Here is a 23,625-nt window from a genome sequence, read left to right on the forward strand (position 1 = left end):
ATATTATATATATATTAGCTAAATTTAAGATTTATTAAGTGCTAAGTGCTAAGTGTTAGTTTATGTCTCTCCTTCCCTCAACTCTTGTTCCATTTAAACACTTTTATTAGTCATATTCCATTCCTAGTGATCATTTTTCACCATTTTAATTTTAGGTCCCTCCTTTATTAGCTAATGATCATTTTTATAAAGTAGGCCTTACTATACTATAAGAGCTTTATTATTCAGTCGGTGGAAATGTTTTGGAATAGAAACAGAAAAGCTAAATTGTTTAGTCCTTCGATTCCTGGCAGATCTCTTAACTTCATCAAACTTTAGTTTCCTTAGCTGTAGAATTGTGAGTAATCATGATCTCTCCCGCCTACACCCTGTGTTTGCTGTGAAGACATGAGATAACATACAGGAATGGCCTTTGGCTATTGTATCACGTTGGACAAATGTAGAACAGACCAAGCCCATAGACATATGACAGATGGGTCAAATACCATTGCAACTAATGCCAGTATTCTGCTCAAATTCACATGTCCTGAAGTTTTATTGTCCTAAATACTGCTTGAGAAAAGGGGCCAGCCTCTGGGGCTTGGGATTTTTTCCCCCTTGAATTTGTTGTATAATAAACAATAATGGCTATAATAGGCCTTGGTCTCATAGGATCTGACAGAGCATTTCTGCAATTTTTTTTTTAAACTAATCTTTACACCCATCATGGGTCTCAAACTTATAACCCTGAGATCAAGAGTTGCGTGCTCTGCTGACTGAGCCAGCCAGGTTCCCCCACCTCGGAGTTGTTGATGGGCAATCTTATCTCTGTGATTTTCATTTATCTAGCAGTCTGCACATCTTTTAATGCTGCGCTGACTTTCGGGTCATGGTGTCTCAGTCTTCCTCTTACGTTGAATTGATATGCCCTTCTGAAGGCATAAGTATCTTGTGCTCAAACCCTAACTCATGGAACACAAATCCCTCTGCTTACAGAAACAAGACACTTGCTAATGTGAGCAGTGCAATCTGGCAGAGCACAGGAAATGGTTCTACTGTATGGCACCAGACTGTGTTTCTTCTTCCCAGACGATTCTCTTACCTTTACCCCTTACAAAAGTATAAGGTTAATGGGGTTTATTTAAATATATTCCAATTCAGACTACTCCTTACTACCATCTCTCACCCGGACCCATCCAGTAGTTTCTGAACTGATCTCCCTGCTTCTATTCTTAGCAACCCTACAATGGTTTTCCACCCAACAGCCAGAGCTATGCTCCAAACACATAAACCAGACCACGTCACTTCCTTCATCACGTTCCATCACTCTGACCAATCACATTCAATGTCCTTTCCTAGCCCACAAGGCCCTCTGTGCTCTGGCCACTGCTGCCACCTTACTATGTCATTACTGCCTCTTGTGTGTTCACCCTGTGCCGTCCTCATTAGCCATTCTGCAGTTCCATAAAGACATGAGGCTTTTGTTCTGTCTCGGTAGTCCTTCTCCCAAATGGTCATATGATTCTTCCTCACCCTCCTTAGGTCTCACCTCAAATGTCTCACCTTTCAAGATGCCTTTCCTTACCCTCAAGCTAACACAAGACCTTCATTCACTTTCTACCTATTCCTGTGCCCTGCTTTATTTCTTCATGGGTATTTGTTTGCTTGTTCCTCTAGAACAGCATTGTCCATGGAACTTTCTGCAATGATGGAAAAGTTTTATAAGATTCCATGTGAACACACTAGCCACATGCAGCAACTGATCACTTGAAATGTATCTAATGAGACTGACTTTGTAATTTCATTGACGTTTAATTCATTTAAATTTAAATAGCCACATGTGGCCGGTAGCTACCATATTGGATGGTACTGCTTGAGCATCTAAGCTCCATAAGGCTTGCCTGTCTTGTTTATGGCTGTGTCTCTAGGGTTAGAAAAATGCCGGTATGTAGGGGTATGAAAAAATACTTTTTGAATTTTTAAATGAATTTTGAATGAATAAGTCACTAGAGCATTGCCTGTGAAGTCAAGTGACTTGGGCTAATAATTAAGTTGGTGCTCTCATGCAAGTAGTCCGATTCTCTTTATAAAATGGCTTCCCCAATATATTTATTTATTTAAGTTTTATTTATTTATTTGAGAGGGAGAGAGTACAAGTGGCGGTGGGGAGGGGGAAGGGAGAGGGATAGAGAGAAAATCTTCAGCAGCTCCACACACAGCACACAGCCTGGACACGGGCTGGGTCTCACAACTCTGAGATCATGACCTGAGTGAAATCAAGAGTTGTACATGTCATCGACTGAGTCACCCAGGTGTCCCTACTTATTTATTTCTTTTTGGTGAGAATCATATAAGAGCTATATGTGATAGTATATTAGGAACTATAAAATGCAGGAACAGAGTAAGGAATTGTTATTGCTCATAGAGGAAAGGGATACTGGTAACCGTTATTCTGGTGGTGCCGGGAGGATCAGGAAATAGGCCTTAGAACTTGCAATTGTATTTCCTGAGCACAATATTAGATGTAAAATTTTCTTATTTTGATTAATTCTCTTCTTCCTTCCGCTGTGTGGAGCTTTGGCTTTATATACCCTCATGGGGACAAGCCATACAAGCCGTACATCTGTTTACATCATGCATGCCTTTTTACCAAGATTAAATAAATGATGTGTGCCTGTGCACGTTTATTAATTAGAATTGCGGTGATTTTATCCAGTCCGTTATAAGGCTAAGAACTGCAAGGCAGTGTCTGTTTATCAAGGTGCTGGAGCCAGTTTCCTAGGACTTGAGCCAGGGGAATGCTTTTGGCTTTGTGGTTGACCACACTTGAGGGAGAGCATGTATTTGTAGGGGTAAAAGGGACAGCCAAAGGTCATCGAGCCAGTTGGGCTCTTCTCCAAATAGACCTCACCTAAATCATTGAGACATTTTGGGCATCTCTCCCATTTTTAAAGGCCTCCAGGCACAGGGATTCACAAGCTCCCTTTGTAGTAGTCTTTGTTTATTTATTTTTTTAAGAAACGTTTAGTATTAAAAATTTCAGGTGAATTTCAACAGTGGTGAAAACCCTTGTCCCAAAAGGACCATATGTATGTATATATGTAATTATTTAAATATATGTAATTATTTTTCCACGAGTATGTCAGAGCCAAGAATTACCTTCCCCACCCTCCACTCCCCCTTAAACGAAGGGCCTAGGGCCACCCAGTTCTCCCTTGCACACCTGCACACCTTTCTTATTTCTCCTCTAGTAATGCTCCTGCCACAAGGATCAGGGCCCTCCTGGATCAAAACACTTGATGTGGGGTACCTGGCTAGCTCAGTCAGTTAAGTGGCTGACTTTGGCTCAGGTCATGATCCCAGGGTCCTGGGATGGAGCTGCACATGGGGTCCTTGGCTCAGCAGGGAGCCTCCTTCTCCCTCTGCCACTCCCCCCTGCTTCTGCTCTCTTTCTCTGTCAAATACATTAAACAACAACAACAACAACAACAACAACAAACCACTTGATGTGCTTATTAAAGCTTTTCTGCTTCCAAGCTGAAGGAGTCAGACTCTAGATATGGGCCCCAAAGCTGAATCTGAACAAGCTCCCTGGCTAAAGTCTGAGAGCGACCGCATTTGGCTCAAATTTCTTTCCTTGATTTGATTTGGCTCAAAGTTCTTTCCTTGATTAATAACACTTGATTGACCAGCTTTACCCTCCAAGAGCGTTGACCTGATCTGCATATCTTTGTGTAATTATTAATATTCATTTATATCGCACAGCCAAACTAGTTTATCTCCCAGACTCTGGCCTGCTTGGTGACGAAGCAGGAGCCCAGCTGCAAGTGATTAATAAAAGCAAATTCAGGTAAATGGAACCTGAATGAAACTAAGGATACATCTGTTTTGTTTGCTTGCTTATTTCTGTAAAGCTATTGTAAATGTCGCCATCCAGTGTTGTGCTCAAAGTCTTCCATCCAACGAAAAGAATAGAATCATGTTAAATTTTCTCTGTGTTCTCCATTCCATGACAAATCTTATATTTGTGTTTTAATGGCTGTTTCATACATGTGTGGTTTTTTTTATAAGTTGCCTTATTCTTTATGGATGGAGGTGAGATTTCCACACACTGCACTTTAATATAAAATAAAATAAAGCAGATTTGTGGGTCATCTGCTTTTTTGTTGTTGCCCACATTAGTGCTTTTCTCCATTGTGTGTAGGAAATTGAGAGCTGGCTGATGGAGGTTGTCATACTCACCGGAAGCCGTTCTGTTCATGCTTTCTTGACAGTTGGTCACTCAAGCCTAACTGTAAGGAAAGATTTCCCCTGCTTCTTCAATTGTCCCTGAGAAAAGGAATTCCTTTTATATTTGAGTCCTTTTTTTTTTAAAGATTTTTTTTACTTATTTGACAGAGAGAGAGAGAGATGGCGAGAGAGGGAACATAAGCAGGGGAGTGGGAGAGGGAGAAACAGGCTTCCCACTGAGCAGGGACCCCGATGTGGGGCTCGATCCCAGGACCCTAGGACCATGATCTGAGCAGAAGTCAGACCCTCAACGGACTGAGCCACCCAGGTGCCCCTATTTGAGTCCTTTCGAAGTTTCTCCTATGGGAGCCCTCTCTCAATTACTGGTTAGAATAATAGAGTACTCTTTGGAGAAAACAATTCTTTGGAGTATTATCTTGAATGACCCCCATCAGTGCTAGTTTTGAATGCTACTTTGAGTACCTATTATGCCACTAGAAAAGAGAGAGAAAGAAATATAATATATTGGATGTCATTGTAAACAAGCCACTTAAAGATGTCTTAAAAGCAGGATGTAAGTGGTTATCGTGTGGAGACCACGGATACAGCTGTGAGATGAGTTTTGAAGAAACCAGCTTGCTTTGTGACTGAATACTTGTGGCACAGGATAAAATGTTCAGTGACAGTGGTCCTCACAGATTCAAAAAGTGCTTTCTTCCAAACAGCTTGGTTGGATATGGAGATGGTAAGCTCTGAAAAGCTAAAAAAGTTATTCTCATGGTGACGGAGGTACTGCTGATGACTTACATGTGAAGATTTGAGTAAAATTGTTTCATGATCTGTGAGAGTTGAAAATAATTTTTAAGTCAATATGTGATTTTTCTGAAAGAAAAATAAAGATGTTAAAGTTAATATGTAATTTTTTATACTATGCTATTTGAATTTGGCGTGTGTGACGGAATTAATAGGGGCCCCATTATAAGCTGACTGTTATTTCATCTGCATCTCCAAAAGTTAACCCATTCGAGTTGTTTCAAAATAAATAAACCTTTTATTTTTACTTTTATTGGGATAACCTTTGACATGCCTTTATATTTGGGCATGTGGAAGATTTTGTTTTTTCTTTCTCTCCCACCTAGATATATAAACATCCTGGGATCAGAGATCACACCTAAGTACCTCTCCGATAAAGCCATTGCCTCACACTGTGGCACTGTTTCTGCTCCTTGTAGATTTTCACAAAATGTTTGCTGTTGATGATGACAATCATAGCATTTGTATGCTAGGACAGATGTTTTGTGGTTTTATTTGTGCAAAGCATCCAAAGAATGGGTTGAGACTTTAAAAAAAAAACAACTGTCTTCTCAGCTCTCACACTATATGTAAAATAAGAAGTATACATAGAGATTAATTGTACCTAATGAAATAATGTTTTGTTTCAGTGGGTTCCTCAAGGAGAGAAGGCGTTCCTGCCCATGTTAATCTGTCTGCATCATCCATGCTTATGATTGCGATGCAATACACATCCAACCCAGGTCAGTGGAAATTCGAGTGGCTTGACTGAATTAAAAAACAATTGTTAAACGAGATATGAAACGAGAAGGCTAGAAAGTCTCATGTGAGCTCACCTCTTGGTGGATAGAAAACTGGAGATGTGTTACAAGACAGACTTCTGAGTTGAAATAACTTCCTCTTGTCTTTGTTATTAGCAGTAATCTTGCTGGCTAGTGATTATTTTTAGAGCGTTTGGGGACACAATCGTAGGACATTGACTGGAAATTGAATACAATTCTATAGGAATAAATTAAGTTAGGACTGTAAAAATCACTGCGATTTAAATGACTGAAGATAACTACTGTTAATATTTTGTGAATTTTCTACTCTAATGCCACACAGGTATCCTTGAACATAATTTTTTTTACTATGTTTCTGATTATTTCCTTAGAATAAATTCATAAAAGAGGGATTAATGAATTAAAGGGCTTGAAAAAATTTTAGTAGTGTCACTAACTATGTATGAGAGTACACTGTAACCTGTCATTGAATAATGTACACTTTGTATTCTGTTAGACAGACAAAAAATAGTATCTCATTGTTTTGACTTGTATTTTCTTTAATACGTAGTGATGTTAGATAGGTTCCGTTTCTGTTCGTCAGTATAACTACATATGAAATTTGGGAAACTGACGTGAAAAGGGGCTGACTATTGGCATCACATACTAAGATGTGAACTCAGTTTTAATTTTCATTTATTGTTGACTTGGAAAGTGAACCAACTTGGTGGCACTGTTTTCAACCTTCTACTTAATTTCCTTGTAAATAGTAAGTTTTTGATGCAGGATGAAGAAAAGATGTTTTATTTTTATTTATTTATTTTTTATTTTTTTTCCCATTTTATTTATTTTTTTCAGCATAACAGTATTCATTGTTTTTGCACAACACCCAGTGCTCCATGCAAAACGTGCCCTCCCTATTACCCACCACCTGTTCCCCAACCTCCCACCCCTGACCCTTCAAGATGTTTTATTTTTAAAAAGAAGATTATTTGACAGAGAGCAAGAGTAAGGGGGTCAGAGGGGCAGAGGGAGAGGGAGAGAGAATCTCAAGCAGACTCTGTGCTGAGCCCAGAGCCCCTGGCAGAGCTCGATCCCACAATCCCGAGATCATGACCGGAGCCAAAACCAAGAGTCTGAGCCTCTCAGGTGCTCAGAAAAAAATGTTTCATGTTTAAATCTTAATGCTTCTTCGTTTGGAGTGTTACCCTTTAAATATGAAACACCTTGAGTAATTGAGTCATTGTATGAGTAATTCAAATGTATAATTTTTTGGAAGTTCTATCTCCTATCTCACTCTTGCTTAGAGGACCCTCAAAATGTCACTTATATTTATTATATATTATATTCTGAAAACACCCTTCATTCGGAGTCTAGTACGTTGAAATCTCCTGAGGCTTTGGTCCTAGTTTCTAAGTTGGGAAGCAGTAAAGCAGGGGGCCTAAAATCGTGTGCTTTGAGGTTAGAGGTCTGTGGGTTCATCTCTGAGCTCCCCAGTAAATTGCCAGTTAGTGTTAACGTAGCGCAAGTTTTTTTTAACTTCCCTAAGGTCAAGTTTCCTCATTTCTAAAGTGGGAATAACTATTCCTACAGTGCCTTAAAATGTCGTAAGCCTTTGTATGTGAAGTGCTTGCCTCACACAGGGACGGGCACATTGTAAATTGCTCAGTCAAGGGCAGAGTGCAAACCACGGCAATCCGCCATTTTCTTCTTGGAGTTGGATGTTCTGCTGGGAAACCATTATGATCTGACTACATTACTTCTGTAATTTCCAAATCTGTATCTTCATCTGTTCATGGGGAATGTCTGCGCCTGCTATTCCATGCTAAAAATGACAGTCAGGACCTATAGCTGGTCTTGTGTTGTGGGGAAAGGGTTAAGACTGAGGTGAGCTGGTCTTGTGTTGTGGGGAAAGGGTTAAGACTGAGGTGATACCCACGAGAGGGCTCACAGGGACCCAGTGGTAGGGCTTCATTTTGTTTAATTTTTCTGGGGGAAGCAGCAAGTGGCAGCTAGGTCCTTGTAGCCCATGGTGTATCAAAGGTACAGCATAGGCCTCGTTCAACTAACCGAGTAAGTTCTTTGTTCACAACTCTGAGCTAGACATTGTGAAAACTACCCAGAAGTGTAAGATATGGGGCTTTCTATGGAGCATATGACTCATTGGAAATATTAGGCATATTCACAGAAATCATTAATTTATAATACAAGATAGTATATGAAAAGTACAAAATAAATACTGTGGGTAGTATTAATTCATCAGAGGGAGAGAACTCTATGGATTGAAATGATCAGGGAAATCTTCGTGCCACTTGAGCAAAGTATGGGTCTTAAAATATGGATAAAGTTTTGATTGAAGAAATTTACACAAAGGGACTTTCTAGGTCTGTTCATGAGGCAGTCAGGGGACAGCTCTGAACCGGGTTCATGGGACAGACATATAGAGAAAGGAACATCTGTCCTTGAGAACACACTGATGGCTGAAGAACAAAATTCCAGTTCTACAGGACTATTTATATATTCAATAAATAGTCACTGAATAGCTTGTCTGTGCCAGACACTGGAGACATCATGGTTAGCAAAACAGAACTGATCTCTGCCCCTGCCTCATGAAACTTACATGGTAGTGGTGGGAGAAGACTAGAATTCAGTAATTACAAAAGCAAATGTGAAGGGGTGCCTGGAGGGCTCAGTTCGTAGTTAAGTGATTGGCTCTTGATTTCAGCTCAGGTCATGATCTCAAGGTCATGAGATCAAACCCTGCATACAGCTCCTCTCTGGGCATGGTGCGTGTTTAAGATTCTCTCTTTCCCTCTGCCCTTTACCCCCATGTCTTTCTCCCTCTCTAAAAAAAGAAAGAAAGAAAGAAAGAAAGAAAGAAAGAAAGAAAGAAAGAAAGAAAAGAAAACCAAATGTAAAGTTTCAGCTGTGACAAAGTTCTTGGAAAGATGTACTTAGCTCAATGAGCCCCTAAAAAAGGAGATATCCTTTTATGGAAGAGGTCAGAGAGGGCTTCTCTGGGGAAGTAGCCTTTTCTCCCAGGACTGAAGGATGAGTACCATTAACAAGGCCTACAGGGGGTGGGGGATTCAGGTAGAGAGTCTCATGTGTCAGCGGGAAGCCTGGCAAGCAGGTGGGACTGAGAGATTGGCATTGCTGGAACTCGGAGTGAGGGCTGTCTCATGGGAGGTGAGACTGGGGGCGTCTGTGGGCCAGAACACGCGGGATGTGTGGGCTCTGTTTGGGAGTCCTGTGTTTATCCGCATCCAGTGGAAAGGTACTGGAGGACTTGGGATGGCCGTGTGTGTGTGACCCTGACTATAGTTGAGAATGGATTACGAAGAGTCGATATAGATTGATCCAGAAGGAGCCATGCCATTTATCTGGGCATGTAAAGAAGACAGGGGCAATTGAGACTGTGAAAAAGTATCTAGAAAGTAAAATTGATGGGATTTGGTGACATCAGAATTTTTGGCTTGCAAAACGAAATACATGGTGGTTCTATTCATTGAGAAAGGAGACACTGGACGAAGAAAGCCAGGCTTCTGAGGGATCCTTTCTTTTTTTTTTTTTTTTTCTTTTTTTTTAAAATATTTTATTTATTTATTTGACAGACAGAGATCTTAAGTAGGCAGAGAGGCAGGCAGAGAGAGAGGAGGAAGCAGGCTCCCTGTTGAGCAGAGAGCCCGATGCGGGGTTTGATCCCAGGACCCTGGGATCATGACCTGAGCCGAAGGCAGAGGCTTTAACCCACTGAGCCACCCAGGTGCCCCTGAGGGATCCTTTCGAATCTGTTTTGGACATCATGTTCGAGCTATCTCTGAAATGTTTAAGAGGAGATGGCATAACTTAGACTAATGCAGTGTTCTATGTCAATTTTATCTCAAATTGGGAAAAAAACCTCACACATCATCTCAATTTTATATGTCCAAAACACAAAAATGCAAATAAATCAGCTTCCTTAAAAAAAAAAAAAAAAAGAGGCAACGATGATTTGTATTATGAGCCCAGAACTCTGCATAGAACTCTGGGCTTGCGGTAATGAACTTTGAACCTACACATAAGTGTCCAATGGCCTTTATTAAATTGCATATAGATGGTACCTGAAGTTGTATATGAATGTGGGATTGCTTAGGAGAGAGCACAGAAGGAAAAGTGGAGTGGGCTTATGATAGGCTTTCAGGAACTGCAGTGGATAATGGTCCAGTGGGAGATGATGAGCTTGTCAAGCAGGCAGAGAGGTTGTATCTGTTAGGATGTGTTTGGGTGACTAACAGAAGTTTTGAACTACAAGAACGTTTGTTGTTTATTTTGTTTACTTAGTAGGAAGTCTTACAGACAGCGCCACAGTATCAGGGGCCTGAGATGGTGCCATTGTGCTTTTCTTGGACTTCCCCTCAGGTTTGCAAGATGGCTGCCCCAGTGGGGGTTGTTTTATTCCCACACAATCACATCCACAAACAGGTAACAGGAACAATCAGGGTAATTAGAGAAAGGCCTCCTGTTGTGCCTCTTTTTTCACAGGGAGAAAGTATTTCAGGAGCCCCCCCCCCCCTTCCCAGCAGATTCTCTCTTAGGTCTTACTGGCCAGAACTGAGTCACATGGCCATCCCTAGCTCTAAGGGACTCTGGGGAAGTATCTTGCTTTGTAGTCTGTGCATTAGGGGATGGACAAGGAAGAAAGGGTTGTTGATACTAGTTGAGTAGCAACAACAGTGTCTGCCACAGGTAATAGGAGAGGACTAGTCGTGAAGTCGAGGGAAGAGAGTGTTTTGAAAAGAAGACAAGGGTCAGTAGCACTGAATGCTGCTGAAGGTCAAGTAAGAGGCAGACTGAAGTACAACCATTGAATTGAATGACATAGAGGTCATCAAGGTGAAACCAACTTCAGGCTATGACAGGGTTGGATGACAGATTCGGGAGGATATGAAACAGGTCTCTGACTAGGGGGAGGTATTTTTCTTTTCCCAACTAAACATGGGCAAACCAAAGAAGCTTGCTGTTTCATAGCTCCTAAGAATTCCTCAATGAGGTGGACTTGGTGCCTGAGTGATGAAAGACTCCCTTGCTAATCCATCAGTTTGTCATTTGCTATCTATCTCCAGACTCGGGCAAGATAGGAATCTAAGCTAAGTCAGTTTCCTCACTGCAACATGGTGGTTATGAGATAATATGTGTAAGGCTCTTAGCACAATACCTGACACATAATGAACACCCAGTAAGTGTTCCTCTAAGGCAATTTTTGTTCTTGTGTAGTTCTTGAGTACATTGATGTAAATTTATATTATATAATTACTATTACTAGGGCTTGTCCTTAATATTTCTTTTATTAATAGGATGAAGGATCTTAGTAAAAAGCTTGATAAAGTCAAGGGCTCACATGATTTTTGAAATGTATGAATACTTAAAGGAAATGAGTAATTTTTTATTTTATTAAAATTTTTTGTTATTTAAAAAATTTTATTTTTGAAGTATAGCTGACATACAATTATATTAGTTTCAGGTATATGACACAATCATTTGACAATCCTGTACATTATTCAGTGCTCACTGTGATAAGTATGATCACCATACAATATCATTACCATATTATTGACTATATACCCTATCTTGTACTTTTCATCTCCATGACTTATTTATTTTATAACTGGAAGTTTCTGCCTCTTAATCTACTTCACCTGTTTTGCCCATCCTTCGCCCTCCTTCTCTCTGGCACTCACCAGTTTATCCTCTGTATTCATGAATCTGTTTCTGTTTGTTGGCTTTGATTTTTAGATTCTACACATCAGTGAAATCATATGGTATTTGTCTTTCCCTTTCTGAGTTATTTCACTTAGTGTAATATCCTCTGGGTCTATCCATGTTGTCATAAATGGCAAGACTGCATTCTTTTTTATGACTAGTGTTCCACTATATATATTATATACCACATTTTCTTTATTCATTCAGCTATTGATGGACATTTAGATTGCTTCCATACTTTGGCTGTTGTAAATACTGTTGCAATAAACACAGGGCTGCACATGTCTTTTTGAATTAGTGTTTTTGTTTTCTTTGGGTACATATCCAGTAGTGGAATTACTAGATTATATGGTATTCTATTTTTAATTTTTGGAGGAAACTCCATATTGTTTTCTACAGGGATTGTACAATTTACATTCTCACCAACAGTACAGAAGTATTCCTTTTTCTCTACATTTTTTTTTTAAGATTTTGTTTATTTATTTGTCAGAGAGAGAGAGACTGTCCACAAGCGGGGGAGCAGCAGGCAGATGGAGAAGCAGTCTCCCTGCTAAGCAAGGAGCCTGATGTGGGATTGATCCCAGGATCCTGGGATCAGGACCTGAGCCAAAGGCAGAAACTTAACTGACTGAGCCACCTAGGTGCCTCTTTCTCTACATTCTTAACAATACTTGTCATTTCCTGCCTTTTTGACACTAGCCATTCTGACAGGTGTGAGGTCATATCTCATTGTGGTTTTGATTTGTATTTCCCTGATGATGAGTGATGTTAAGCATCTTTTCCTGTGTCTGTTGGCCATTTAGATGTCTGTTCAATCCTCTGCCCATATTTTAATCAGATTATTTGTGGTTTTTTTGGTGTTGAATTGTGTAAATTCTTTATATGTTCTGAGTATTACCTCCTTATCAGAGATATTACTTGCAAATATCTTCTCTTATTTGGTAGGTTGCCTTTTTGTTCTATTGATGGTTTCCTTTGCTGTGCAAAAGCTTTTTATTTTGGTGTGGCCCCAATAGCTTATTTTTTGCTTTTATTTTTTCCTCCTGAGGAGACCTTTCTATAAATATGTGGCACAGGCCCATGTCCAAGATATTCCTACTTATGTTTTCTTTTGGAATTTTATGGTTTTAGGTCTCACATGTAGGTCTTTAATCCATTTGAATTTATTCTTAAGTATGAGTAAGATAGCAGTCCGGTTTCATTCTTTTGGAAGTAAATAACTTCTAATTTAATGATTAGATGAAAAGTCATACTAATACATTTTATTATATCTAAAAGGATATTTTATCAGATGTTTACAATTTGTGTTCAAATTTTATTTTCTTCCTTACAGTGTATCATTGTCAATTATTGGAATGCCTCATGAAATATAAGCAAGAAGTCTGGAAAGTAAGTTTTGGGCCAAATTTAACTCATAGCCACAAACTCAATTTGTATAATGGAGTACAACTATTTTGCCTATTAAAACAGGTCAGATTTATTGGTGTCTTATTATTTTGGTGTGGCAGAACCTGGAATTCTTTCCTTCCTGGTTAGTTTATTAATTAAGGCTGAAACGATACTTGAAGAACACAGTGGCCAGACAGAAAAAGTAATTGGCTAGTTCTTATTATCAGAATTCAGCAAATGTTATATTACTTGGCAATTTTATTTCATTTGACATGTTGCTTGAAAACCTGTATTCTTTCAAATAGGAAATGTGGATTGTTAAGAAATGGATTTTAGGAAAATATTTGAAAAACACAGTGTTTGACAAACTGATTCATGCTGTTCTAAAGTCTTCCTTTAACATTATCCTGAGTAGAGAAGAATTTATTAAAAGACAGTGTAGTTTGGATCTTTAGCTGGAGGGGAGGGGAGGTGATTATTTACAGGACCCATAAATAAATAATAAAAAATAATGTTTTAATATGATCTCATCTGAGAAGCATACCTCCACGATGAGATCACAGTGGCGGGGGTGGGGGGATGGGAGGAGGGAGGGAGGGAATGGAGGGAAGGGGTGAGGAGGTGGGGGAGGAACAACCCAACTCTTCTATTGGATTTTGCACTGCTTTGGTAATATTGAATGAGCTAGTCTCATCTTTATTTGATGATGCTAAGTCAAAGTACGCTTCCTGTTTTCTTTAGGATCTTTTGTATGTGATAGCCTATGGGCCTTCACAGGTGAAACCTCCTGCTGTGCAAATGCTGTTCCATTACTGGCCCAATTTAAAGCCTCCTGGGGCAATAAGTGAATACAGGGGCTTGCAGTATACAGGTAAGAAGGCAAGAACCGTGTCATGCCCCATTTTTATTTCTCTTATGCCCCATTTGCCTCACTGACTTATTATTATTTTTTAAAAATCTGGCTGGATTATATTTATGTGCCTTTGGATATTGTCACTAACCCTTTCTGAAAGTGGATAGTATAAAATACATGGATGAAAATTAATTCCAAGAGCCTCCATGACACCCTGGCAAATTGGCCAAGTCTCGGTCTCACTCACGGTACACTTGGCCTGGGATCCTCACTATCGCTATCTGTGATCAGAGGTGTGAGTGATGACGATTGCTGCAGATGTGCCCACCATTGGGCAAACCCCCAACTGGCTAATTCTGCTCAGACAAGAAGACTTGCGTTTTCAGCATTACCAGTTCATATGCTAAATAAAAACTAAGTGATCCCATGAGTCGCACTTGACAGGAAGAGTCAACGATCAGTGAATATTTGTATAACTAATAACCAAGAAATAGACATTGAATTTGAATGGAAAGGCTTATACTTACCAAAAAACAAACACGCGTCAGGTCCTATGTGTTGTTTATGTTGACATGATGTAAAATCAAAGAAGGAACCTATGGCTGAAACGAAGTTTCTGATGCCCCTGCCTAACTTCCTCCCAACCTAGCTGTCTGCATATTTTTATGAAAATAAGTGAGGGGGTATTTTGGCAAACTTAGCTTTTATTTGAGTTATTGTGAGATTGTATTCTGATGCTCAGACTTTCCTTCTTTCTTGGTATGACTTGTCTTTCTAAAGGTGATTTGAGGCAGTTCAAAGGGCATTTAATTTAATTCGGGTGTCTGATAACCAAATGTTATCTCTAACCAAATGTTAGAGATATTAACACCTGCTTTTTGGGCTTTAATGATCTTTGGTGGGCTTATTCTAAATTCAGAACAAATAATACTGGCTTTAGTGGGAGCAATAATATTAATTAAAGCAATGAAGGCAAATAGTATCTTTTTAAAACATGGAGATTGGTATCACTGGCATTTTAAATCAAGGATAGTAGAGAATGCTTAAGTGTTGCTGAGTGGATAATTTGTAAAAACAGGAAGAAAGCTGGAAGCATTAATGAAATAGATGAAATGACTGAAATACTCAGCTTCTTCTCGGTAGATACCTGAAGTAAGCCTTTACATGATGTATGAATGGGGAACTGGTATCAAATGAAATTTATTTACTCGATAAATATTTGAAGAATTACTATCTGTGCCAGGCACTATTTCCTGATGATGTAAGAACCGATTCAGAGCCAGACCCCATGGAGCTTAATGCAGTTTGGAGATGGAAATTCAACAAGTATTTATAGGGTGTCTACTATTAGCCATGTGTTATTCTAAACACTGAGTAGTCAAGGAATGAAAAAAGCAGACTAAAATCACTAATGTCTTGGCACATACATTCCAGTTTCTGGAAAGAGCAGGAAACCACTTTACAGTGTAGTAAGTATTAAGGTAGCGCAAATACAGAGAGCTGTGGAACTATGCAGCAGGGGCCTCTGAAACTCACCCTGATGGTGGGCAGGTTTGGGGAGGGTTAAGTTGTCAAGGAAGATTCTCAAGTGAGTGACAGGTAAGCCAATACCTGAAAGATAATGCACACCCTGGATGTCAAAGGGAGAGTGAATCATGAATGGATAAAATGTAGATTTGAGGCAGAAGGAATAGCATGGGTTCAGACTTGAAGGCGTGATATATCATGATCGTATTTAGGAACTGGAAAAGGTTATGTGTATCAGACAGTGGAGTGACAGGAGGAGAGCAGCTAGAGATAAGCAGAAAGCCTGGCCGGGCCTGCAAAGGAGTTGGGATTTTATCCTAACAGCAAAGGGAAACCACGGACAGGTTTTACAGGGAGAAGCCAACATGATGAGATTTCTCTGTTCGAATATCCCAGAAGCCTTACAAACTGACAGTGGATTCCATTTCTTTCTGTGACTGTACCCCCCGGGAAGAGCCAGCTGAACCTGTCTCCCCAGAATGGTTCCATCTGCGTCTACTAAGATCAGAGCGATTCTTTCATCTTCTCTTGGCCTACCTGGACAAGATGTCTGTGTCTACTGGCATCCATCCTTCTGTCCGTTCCTGTGATCACACGTGTCTACCCACTTCCCCCTTCTAGTCTTTCAACCGTGTGGCATTATGTGCCTGCTACCTGCCAGGCACTGTGCGAGGTCCTGGGGAAGCAACTCTCTTGGAACCCCCATTCCGGTGGACCATAGCGTTCTGTACAGGAAACAAAAGAGATCCTTGGGGGGGGGGGGGAAAGCAATCGTTCTGGTCCATATATTACTATTTATCTAGCGCTAGCTCTTTGTCAGACATTGTTCTAGTTGCTTCCATCTCACCTAATATTTTAGCCTTCTCCCAACTGAACGCAATTATAGACCAAGCATCCTATTGGGTTTTGTAGACATTTTCTCAATCCTTAAAAAACCTTGAGAGGTAGGTTTTGTTATTTCAGTGTTACAGGTGATGAGTGGGACACAGAGTCTGGCGACATTCACACAGATAATTAGGGAGCACAGCTTGAGTTTGAACTTAGAGTATCTTCACTGAAAACCCACATTTTTTTATTCTGACAGTATGACATCACTTCTCTCAATTCAGTTCTTTAGTTAAACTTTAGCTGGAGCATTAGAAATTATCTACAATGTCTGCCATGATGAAAGATGCACTGAAGGGTATCATCAGTATTTAGATGGCACTCCAACTCTAAATATTCATTATTCTTAATAATAAAAATTATATGGATACAGAATTTTATGGGCTTGGAAACTCAAAGATAAAATACTGTCTTAGGGACCAATAACTTTTGTATGCTTTCTGAGTGATTTATTTCTTTTTTAAAAAGTGAAATTAAGTTTTTAAAAAGAACCTTTGCTTTTAGAAAAATTAGAGAAATATTTAAGAAGGAAAAAAATGCTACTACCTAGAAATGACCAGTGTTAACATTTTGGTATATTTTTGTCTAGTTTTTTTTTTTGGGGGGGGTGCATATTTTAAGGCAAATTGAGTTCCTATTATATATAATTATATAAGGTTTCCCTCCCAAGCTTTTATTGGGACACTTTGAAAACACAGAAAAGTTTAAAGAATAATACTATGAACCCACTTATAACCATGTAGATTTAGTAATTATTAGGAAATTAATCATTAGTTTAACTGTACATGTATATGTATATAAATTATCTATTGCTTTTTAAGCATAGTAACATAGGAATAATTAACAGCTCATATGAAGAAGATCAGTGAAGATTTGGTAATCTACATTGTTTGCTTCTTTTGGGCTTATTGCTATTTGTCAAGAACAAAAACTGCTTCAGTTGTTTTGGTCATTAATTACAAGTCTTAAAGATACAAAAATTACAGGGACGTTTCTTGGCAGTGGAAATAGTCATTCTGTCATTCTATGAAGCTGTTTCTGTTGGGGAGAAAGAAATTATTTAGCCTTTTTTTGGTAACTGTGTTTCAACTCATAAATAATTTAGATCAGCACCAGTTGTGTAGTTTCTGTCTGAATTAGGGAACAAAAGATGTGGCACAAGATAGGCGTTTCCAAGACAGAGTTCTTTGCAAACATGGCAGAGAATAACTAAAGATAAGCCCTACAAGGATAGACTTTGGTCTAGGCTACCAGATATCTACCTTTATATTAGTACCATTGGATTCTTGAGTTGTATACAAGTACAGGAAAGTCAACCTTTTATGTTGTAACTTCTCTATTATTGAGTTCTTGTTTATCTTGTTATTTTATCTCCACAAACTTTAAGAAATGTTTTAAATCTTTTATATTTGTTACATTATACACAAGTGGAAAAACATACAAATTGCAAGTGTACAGGGAACATCCCCCACCACGTTTGCCACCATGATTACCCACTCCTTCTATCCCAAAGATAGCCACTAAATTGACTTCCAGCATCAAAGATTAGTGTTGCCTATTGTGAGTTGTATATAAATGGAATCATACATTATTTATTTGTGTGTATATGTGCGTGTGTGTGTATGTGCTTGTGTGTGATTTGTCTGTGGGTTGAGCATAATTGTGTTTCATTTATTTTTATTGCTGTATATATATTGTACAAAATGAATGTACTGCAGTGTATGTGTTGGTTTGCTACTAATGGATATTTGGGCAGTTCCTGCTCTTTGACTATTAAAAGTAGCTGCTATGAACGTCCTTCTATATATCTTTTGGTGCAAGCATGCACACATTTCTGTTAGGTATACACCTAGGGTAAGATTGCTGGATCAGAGGGTATGCATATATCTGATTTTTTTCATCTTCCCTTCCCCTACGTATATCTAATTTTATTTGCAAACAGTTTTCCAAAAAGAGTTGTACTAATTTATACTCCTGTTACCAGTATGTGAGAGTTTGTTTTGTCTATATTCCACATTTAGGGCAATACTTTATTTTGTTTTCAAAATTTTAGCCATTTTCAAGGGACGTAGAAATATCTTACTGTGGTTATAATTTGCATTTCCCTGATTAATAATGAAGTTGGACAATTTTTCATATATTTATTGGCTATTTGGGTATCCTCTTTATATAGTCTTTGTCAGTAAAGTATGTTGCAAAGTATCTTTTCTTATCTTTTTTTACTCTGTAAATGATGACTTTTGATTAGCTGAAGTTCTTATTTTAATGTAATCAGATTAGCAATCTTTTTCCTTATATCCTAAGAAAACCTTTCCCCATACTAGTTTTGCTGTTTTCATTGTTATCTTCTAGAATATTTGTTTTTTACCTTGTACATTTAGATATATCTGAAATTAATTTTTCTGTCTGTTGTGAGGTAAGAATCATTTTTTTTTCTCTATGGATAAGCAATAGACAACATCATTTATTGAAAAGATTGCCCTTTTCTTACTGCTCTGTAGTACCATTTTTGTTATAGGATTTTTGTTATGTTTAAGGATGGTTCTCTTTCTGGAGTCATTATTTAGTTTAATTGGCATATTTTTCCTTTTCCCAAAACCACACTGTCTAAATTAATGTAGTTTAATAATAAAACTTTTATATCCTTCAGTACAAGTCTTTATACCTTGTAGTTGCTGTTCTCTTCATTGTCTCCCCCTACATTCTCTTCTTTCTAGTCTTTCTCCTTTCCCCCTTATTTTCTTCCTTTTCCAAGATTATTCCTAGCTATTTGCTAAGTTAAAGAGTCTGTTAAGTTAAACACACACACAAACACACCCCTAAACTATTAAGATTTTGGCTGAGATTGCTTTGAATCTATAGATCAGTTTGGGGAACTGACATCATTATAATGTTGAGTCTTCCAATCCATGTTCTAGAAGTATATCTTGTGTTTTAGACTTTTTTTAGTTTCCTTCAGTGCTGCATCATAGTTTTCTGTGTAGGTGGCTTGCTTATATCTCATGTAGTGTGTTCCTAGGTATTTATTTTTTGATATTATTGTCAATGATATATCTTTTTTGTTGTTGTTCTTTTTTTTTTTTAAATATTTATTTTTATTTGTTTATTTACAGCATAACAGTGTTCATTGTTTTGGCATCACACCCAGTGCTCCATGCAGTACGTGCCCTCCCTATACATTTTCTAACTCTTCATTGCTCATATGTAGATGTGCAATTAATTCTTGTGTATTTGTCTTATATCCAGCAACCTTGCTAAATCACTTTTTAATTCTAATCATTTATTTAAAGTTTTAAAAAAATTTCATGTGTGCAATTATATTATTGCTGAACAATAGCAGTTTAATGTCTTCTCTTCAGTCCTGTAGTCTTTTATGTCTATCAACTTATTGCAGTGGTTAAAACTTGTGCTATGCTGAGTTTTAAGTTCTTTCATGGTTTCTTCTTTGACCCATTTAGAAGGGTAATGATTGATTTCTAAACATAGGCGGATTTTCCTCGTGAAGTTTTGTATTGATTAGCTTGATGCCTCTGTGGCCAGACAACATATTTTGGATTATTTTATCCCTTTTATGGTTTTTACACTTCTTTAGGTTGAGACTACGGTCATTTTGTAATGTACCGTGTGCTTAAAAAAAACCCCTTGTATTTGGCAGTTGTTGGATACTGTGTTCTCGATATGTCAAATAAAATTTCCTAATCATGTAGTTCAAATTTTCTTTATCTTTACTGTATTTTTGTCTTTTTCTTCTATTGGTTACCAAGAATAGAATTTAAAAATCTCCTGCTATGATTGTGAATTTGTGTATTTCTCCTTGTAGTTCTGTGTTTTTGCTGTATAAATTTGAAGGCTGCATAAAAATTTAGAATGCAACATCTTTCTGGTGAATTGAAACTTTTACCATTATGAAATGCATGATTTTATCTCTAGTAATGTTTATTTGTGTTAAACTCTACTTTGTCTTAGACTAATATAGCTATACCAGCTTTCACAAGTGTTTGCATAGTGTAAATTTCCATCCTTTTATTTTCACCTATTTTATTTTCTTATATTTCATGTGTGTCTTGTAAGCAGCATGCAGTTCTATATTTTAATGTCAATTTTCATAATTTTTGCCTTTTATTTGGAGCACTTAGTTCACATCTACCTATTTACCAAATTATTGGCATATTTGATTTTAAATCCCCCATTTTTCTATTTGCTTTTTATTTCTCCTGCCTCTTTTGTGTTCCCTTTTATCTCTCCTTTTGCCCTCTCATGCACTGATTGGGCATATTTAGTATTCTGTCTTATTGAGTTACTCAGTCTTCTGTATTCTTTTAACCATTATCCTAGAGATTATACTATGTGTTCTTGACTTATCAGTGTCTAATGTAAAATAGTACTATTACCCTTTCCTGTAAAATAACAGAAGATTATAACTTCTTTTTTTGCCCCCTCCAAACTTCCATGTTATGCTTTGTGCTCTATTTTTTATAATTTAAAACATGTAATTATTATTATTTGAAGTCATTATTCATTCAATTTTCTTTTTTCTGGCTTTTTTTTCTTTTTATATTTCTAAGCTCCCATCTGGGCTTGCTTTATTTTTTCCTTAATAATAAACTTCCTATATTTACTTTAGTCCCCTTCTACTGGGGATAAATTTTCTCAATGTTAGTTTGAAAATACCTTTTATTTTGACTTTATTTTTTATTTTATTTTATTTTTTTATTGTGTTATATTAGTCACCATATTTGGCTTGATTTTTTAAAGCTATTTTCTCAGTATATAGAATTCTATGGCAGTGATTTTCTTTTCACACTTTGAAGGTATTTCATGATCTTTTCATTTTCATTGTTTCCATTGAGAAGTTAGCTGTCACTGTTGCTCTTTTGAAGGTAAACTGCCTTTCTTTATTTTGAAATTTTTTCTTTAATTTTTTTCTGTTTGGTTGAAATTTTAAAAAGTATCTTTTTCTAGTTTAATTGAGAAATAATTGACATATATCACTGTTTAAGCCACATAGCATGATTTGATTTATATTTATTGCAATTATCATGATAGCTTCAGCTAACATCCATCCTCCCATATAGACACAAGATAAAGAAAAGCGAAGAGAAAAAAATTTCTTCTTGTGTTGAGAATGCTTAGGATTTACACTCTTAACAACTTTCCTATATATCATATGGAGTGTGAACTGTAGTCATCATGTTGTACATCACATCCCTAGTATTTATTTGTCTTATAACTGAAAATCTGTACCTTTTGACCACCTTTCTCTAATTTCCCCTACCTCCACCTTCCACCTCTGGTAACCACATCTGATCTCTCTTTCTATGAGTTTGGTTTTTGTTTTTTTAAGTAAGATCATACAGTATTTGTCTTTCTCTTTCTGCCTTTTTTCACTTAGCATAATGCCTTCAAGGTCCATCCATGTTGTTGCAAATGATAGGATTTCCTCATTTTCCTTGGCTAAATAATATTCCATTGTGTGTACTTATCACAACTTCTTTAGTCATTCATCCACGCTGTATACTTAAGTTGTTTCCATGTCTTTGCTATTGTAAATAATGCCGCAGTAAATGTGGGGGATGCAGATATCTTTTTGAGTTAATGTTTTAATTTTCTTTGGATATATTCCCAGAAGTGGAATTGCTAGTTTGTATGGTAGTTTTATTTTTTTTAATTTATTTTTTAAATTTTTTTTTATTTGACAGAGAGAGAGGGATCACAAGTAGGCAGAGGGGCAGACAGAGAGAGAGAGGGGAAAGCAGGCTTCCCGCTGGCAGAGAGACCGATGTGGGGCTCGATCCCAGCACCCTAGATCCTGACCTGCGACGAAGGCAGAGGCTTAACCCAATGAGCCACCCAGGCGCCCCAGTAGTTTTATTTTTAATTTGTCAAGGCTACTCCATACTGTTTTTCTTAGTGACTCTGCCAATTTACAGTCCCACCAACAGCGCACAAGGAATACCTTTTCTCGACATCCCTGCTAGCATTTGTTTTTTCTTGTCTGTTTGATCATGGCCATTCTAATAGGTGTGAGAGGATATCTCACTGTGGTTTTAATTTGCATTTCCCCAATGACTAGTAATGTTGAACATCTCTTCATGTGCCTGTTTGCCTTTTGTATATCTGCTTTTAAAAAAATATCTATTTATCTATTCAAGTCCTTTGCCCATTTTTAAAATTGAGTTATTTGTATTTTTGCTGTTAAGTTCTATGAACTCTTTATATATTTTGGATATTAATCCCTTATCAGATATATGGTTTGCAAATATTTTTTTCCATTCTGTGTGTTGTCTTTTCACTTTGTTGTTTCTTTTGCTGTACAGAGGCTTTTTAGTTTGATATAGTCCCACTTGTTTAGTTTTGATTTTGTTGCCTATGCTCTAGGTGTTGTATCCAAAACACCATTACCAACACCCACATTATGGAGCTTTATTTCTGTGTCTTCTAATAAGACTTCCATGGTTTCAGGTCTTATATTTAAGTCCTTAATCAATTTTGAATTAATTTTTTGTGAGTGGTATAAGGTAGTGGTTCATGTTCATTCTTTTACATACAAATAATTAAATTATACCAGCACCATTTATTGAAGAAACTCTCTTTTATCCATTGAAGTATTCTTGACTCCCTTGTCAAATATTTACTTGGCTATATATACTTAATTTATTTCTTAGGTTTTGATTCTGTTTCATTGGTCTATTTTTCTGTTTCTATGCAGTACCGTACTATTTTGTTTACTATAGCTTTATAGTATAGTTTGAAATCAGGGAGTGTAATGCCTTCTGTTTTGTTCTCCCATCCTAGGATTTCTTTGGATATCTGTGGTCTTTTATGGTTCCATGTACATTTTAGGTGTGTTTTCTTCTATTTCTGTAGAAAATGCCATTGGAATCTTGATAGATTGCATTGAATCCATAGGTGGTTTTTGGTAGTATTGACATTTTAATAATATTAATTATTCTGCTCTATGGACATGCAATACCTTTCTATTTATTTGTGTCTTTGATTTCTTTCACTAATGTCTTACAGTTTTCAGAATAGAGATTTTTCACCTCTCTTGTTACATTTATTTCTAAGTATTTTATTGTTTTTGATGTTATTGTAGATGGGATCAATTTTTTAAATTTCTTTTTCAGAAAATTCATTGTTAATTTATAGAAATGCTACTGATTTTTATGTTAATTTTGTGTCCAGCAACTTTATTGAATTCACTGATAAGACCTAAAAGATTTTTGGTTATATCTTTAGGATTTTCTATCTAAAATCATGTTATATGCAAATAGAGATAATTTTACTTCTTCCTTTCCAATTCAGATACATTTTATTTCTTTTTCTTACCCGATTGCTCTAGCTAGAACTTCCAGTACTGTGTTGAATAGGAGTGCTGAGAATGGGCACTCCTGTCTTGTTCCTGAACCCAATGGAAAGGTTTTCAACTCTTGAATGTTGAGTATGTTGTTAACTGTAGGCTTGTCA

General features: G+C 37.4%; 1 protein-coding gene across 10 annotated transcripts in view; it reads left to right on the forward strand.

Moving 5' to 3' along the window:
* The window catches only part of UNC79 (unc-79 homolog, NALCN channel complex subunit), a 248,546-nt gene that overhangs the window by 51,833 nt on the left and 173,088 nt on the right, over positions 1–23,625 (forward strand). For all 10 annotated transcript variants that reach the window (XM_046010109.1, XM_046010111.1, XM_046010112.1 and 7 more), the window contains exons 5-7: positions 5,652–5,744; positions 12,838–12,893; positions 13,635–13,764. In XM_046010109.1, the coding sequence (XP_045866065.1) occupies positions 5,652–5,744; positions 12,838–12,893; positions 13,635–13,764 (279 nt within the window). The remainder of the gene's footprint in view (positions 1–5,651; positions 5,745–12,837; positions 12,894–13,634; positions 13,765–23,625) is intronic.

This window comes from Meles meles, chromosome 6, assembly GCF_922984935.1.
Source record: "Meles meles chromosome 6, mMelMel3.1 paternal haplotype, whole genome shotgun sequence".
NCBI lineage: Eukaryota > Metazoa > Chordata > Mammalia > Carnivora > Mustelidae > Meles > Meles meles.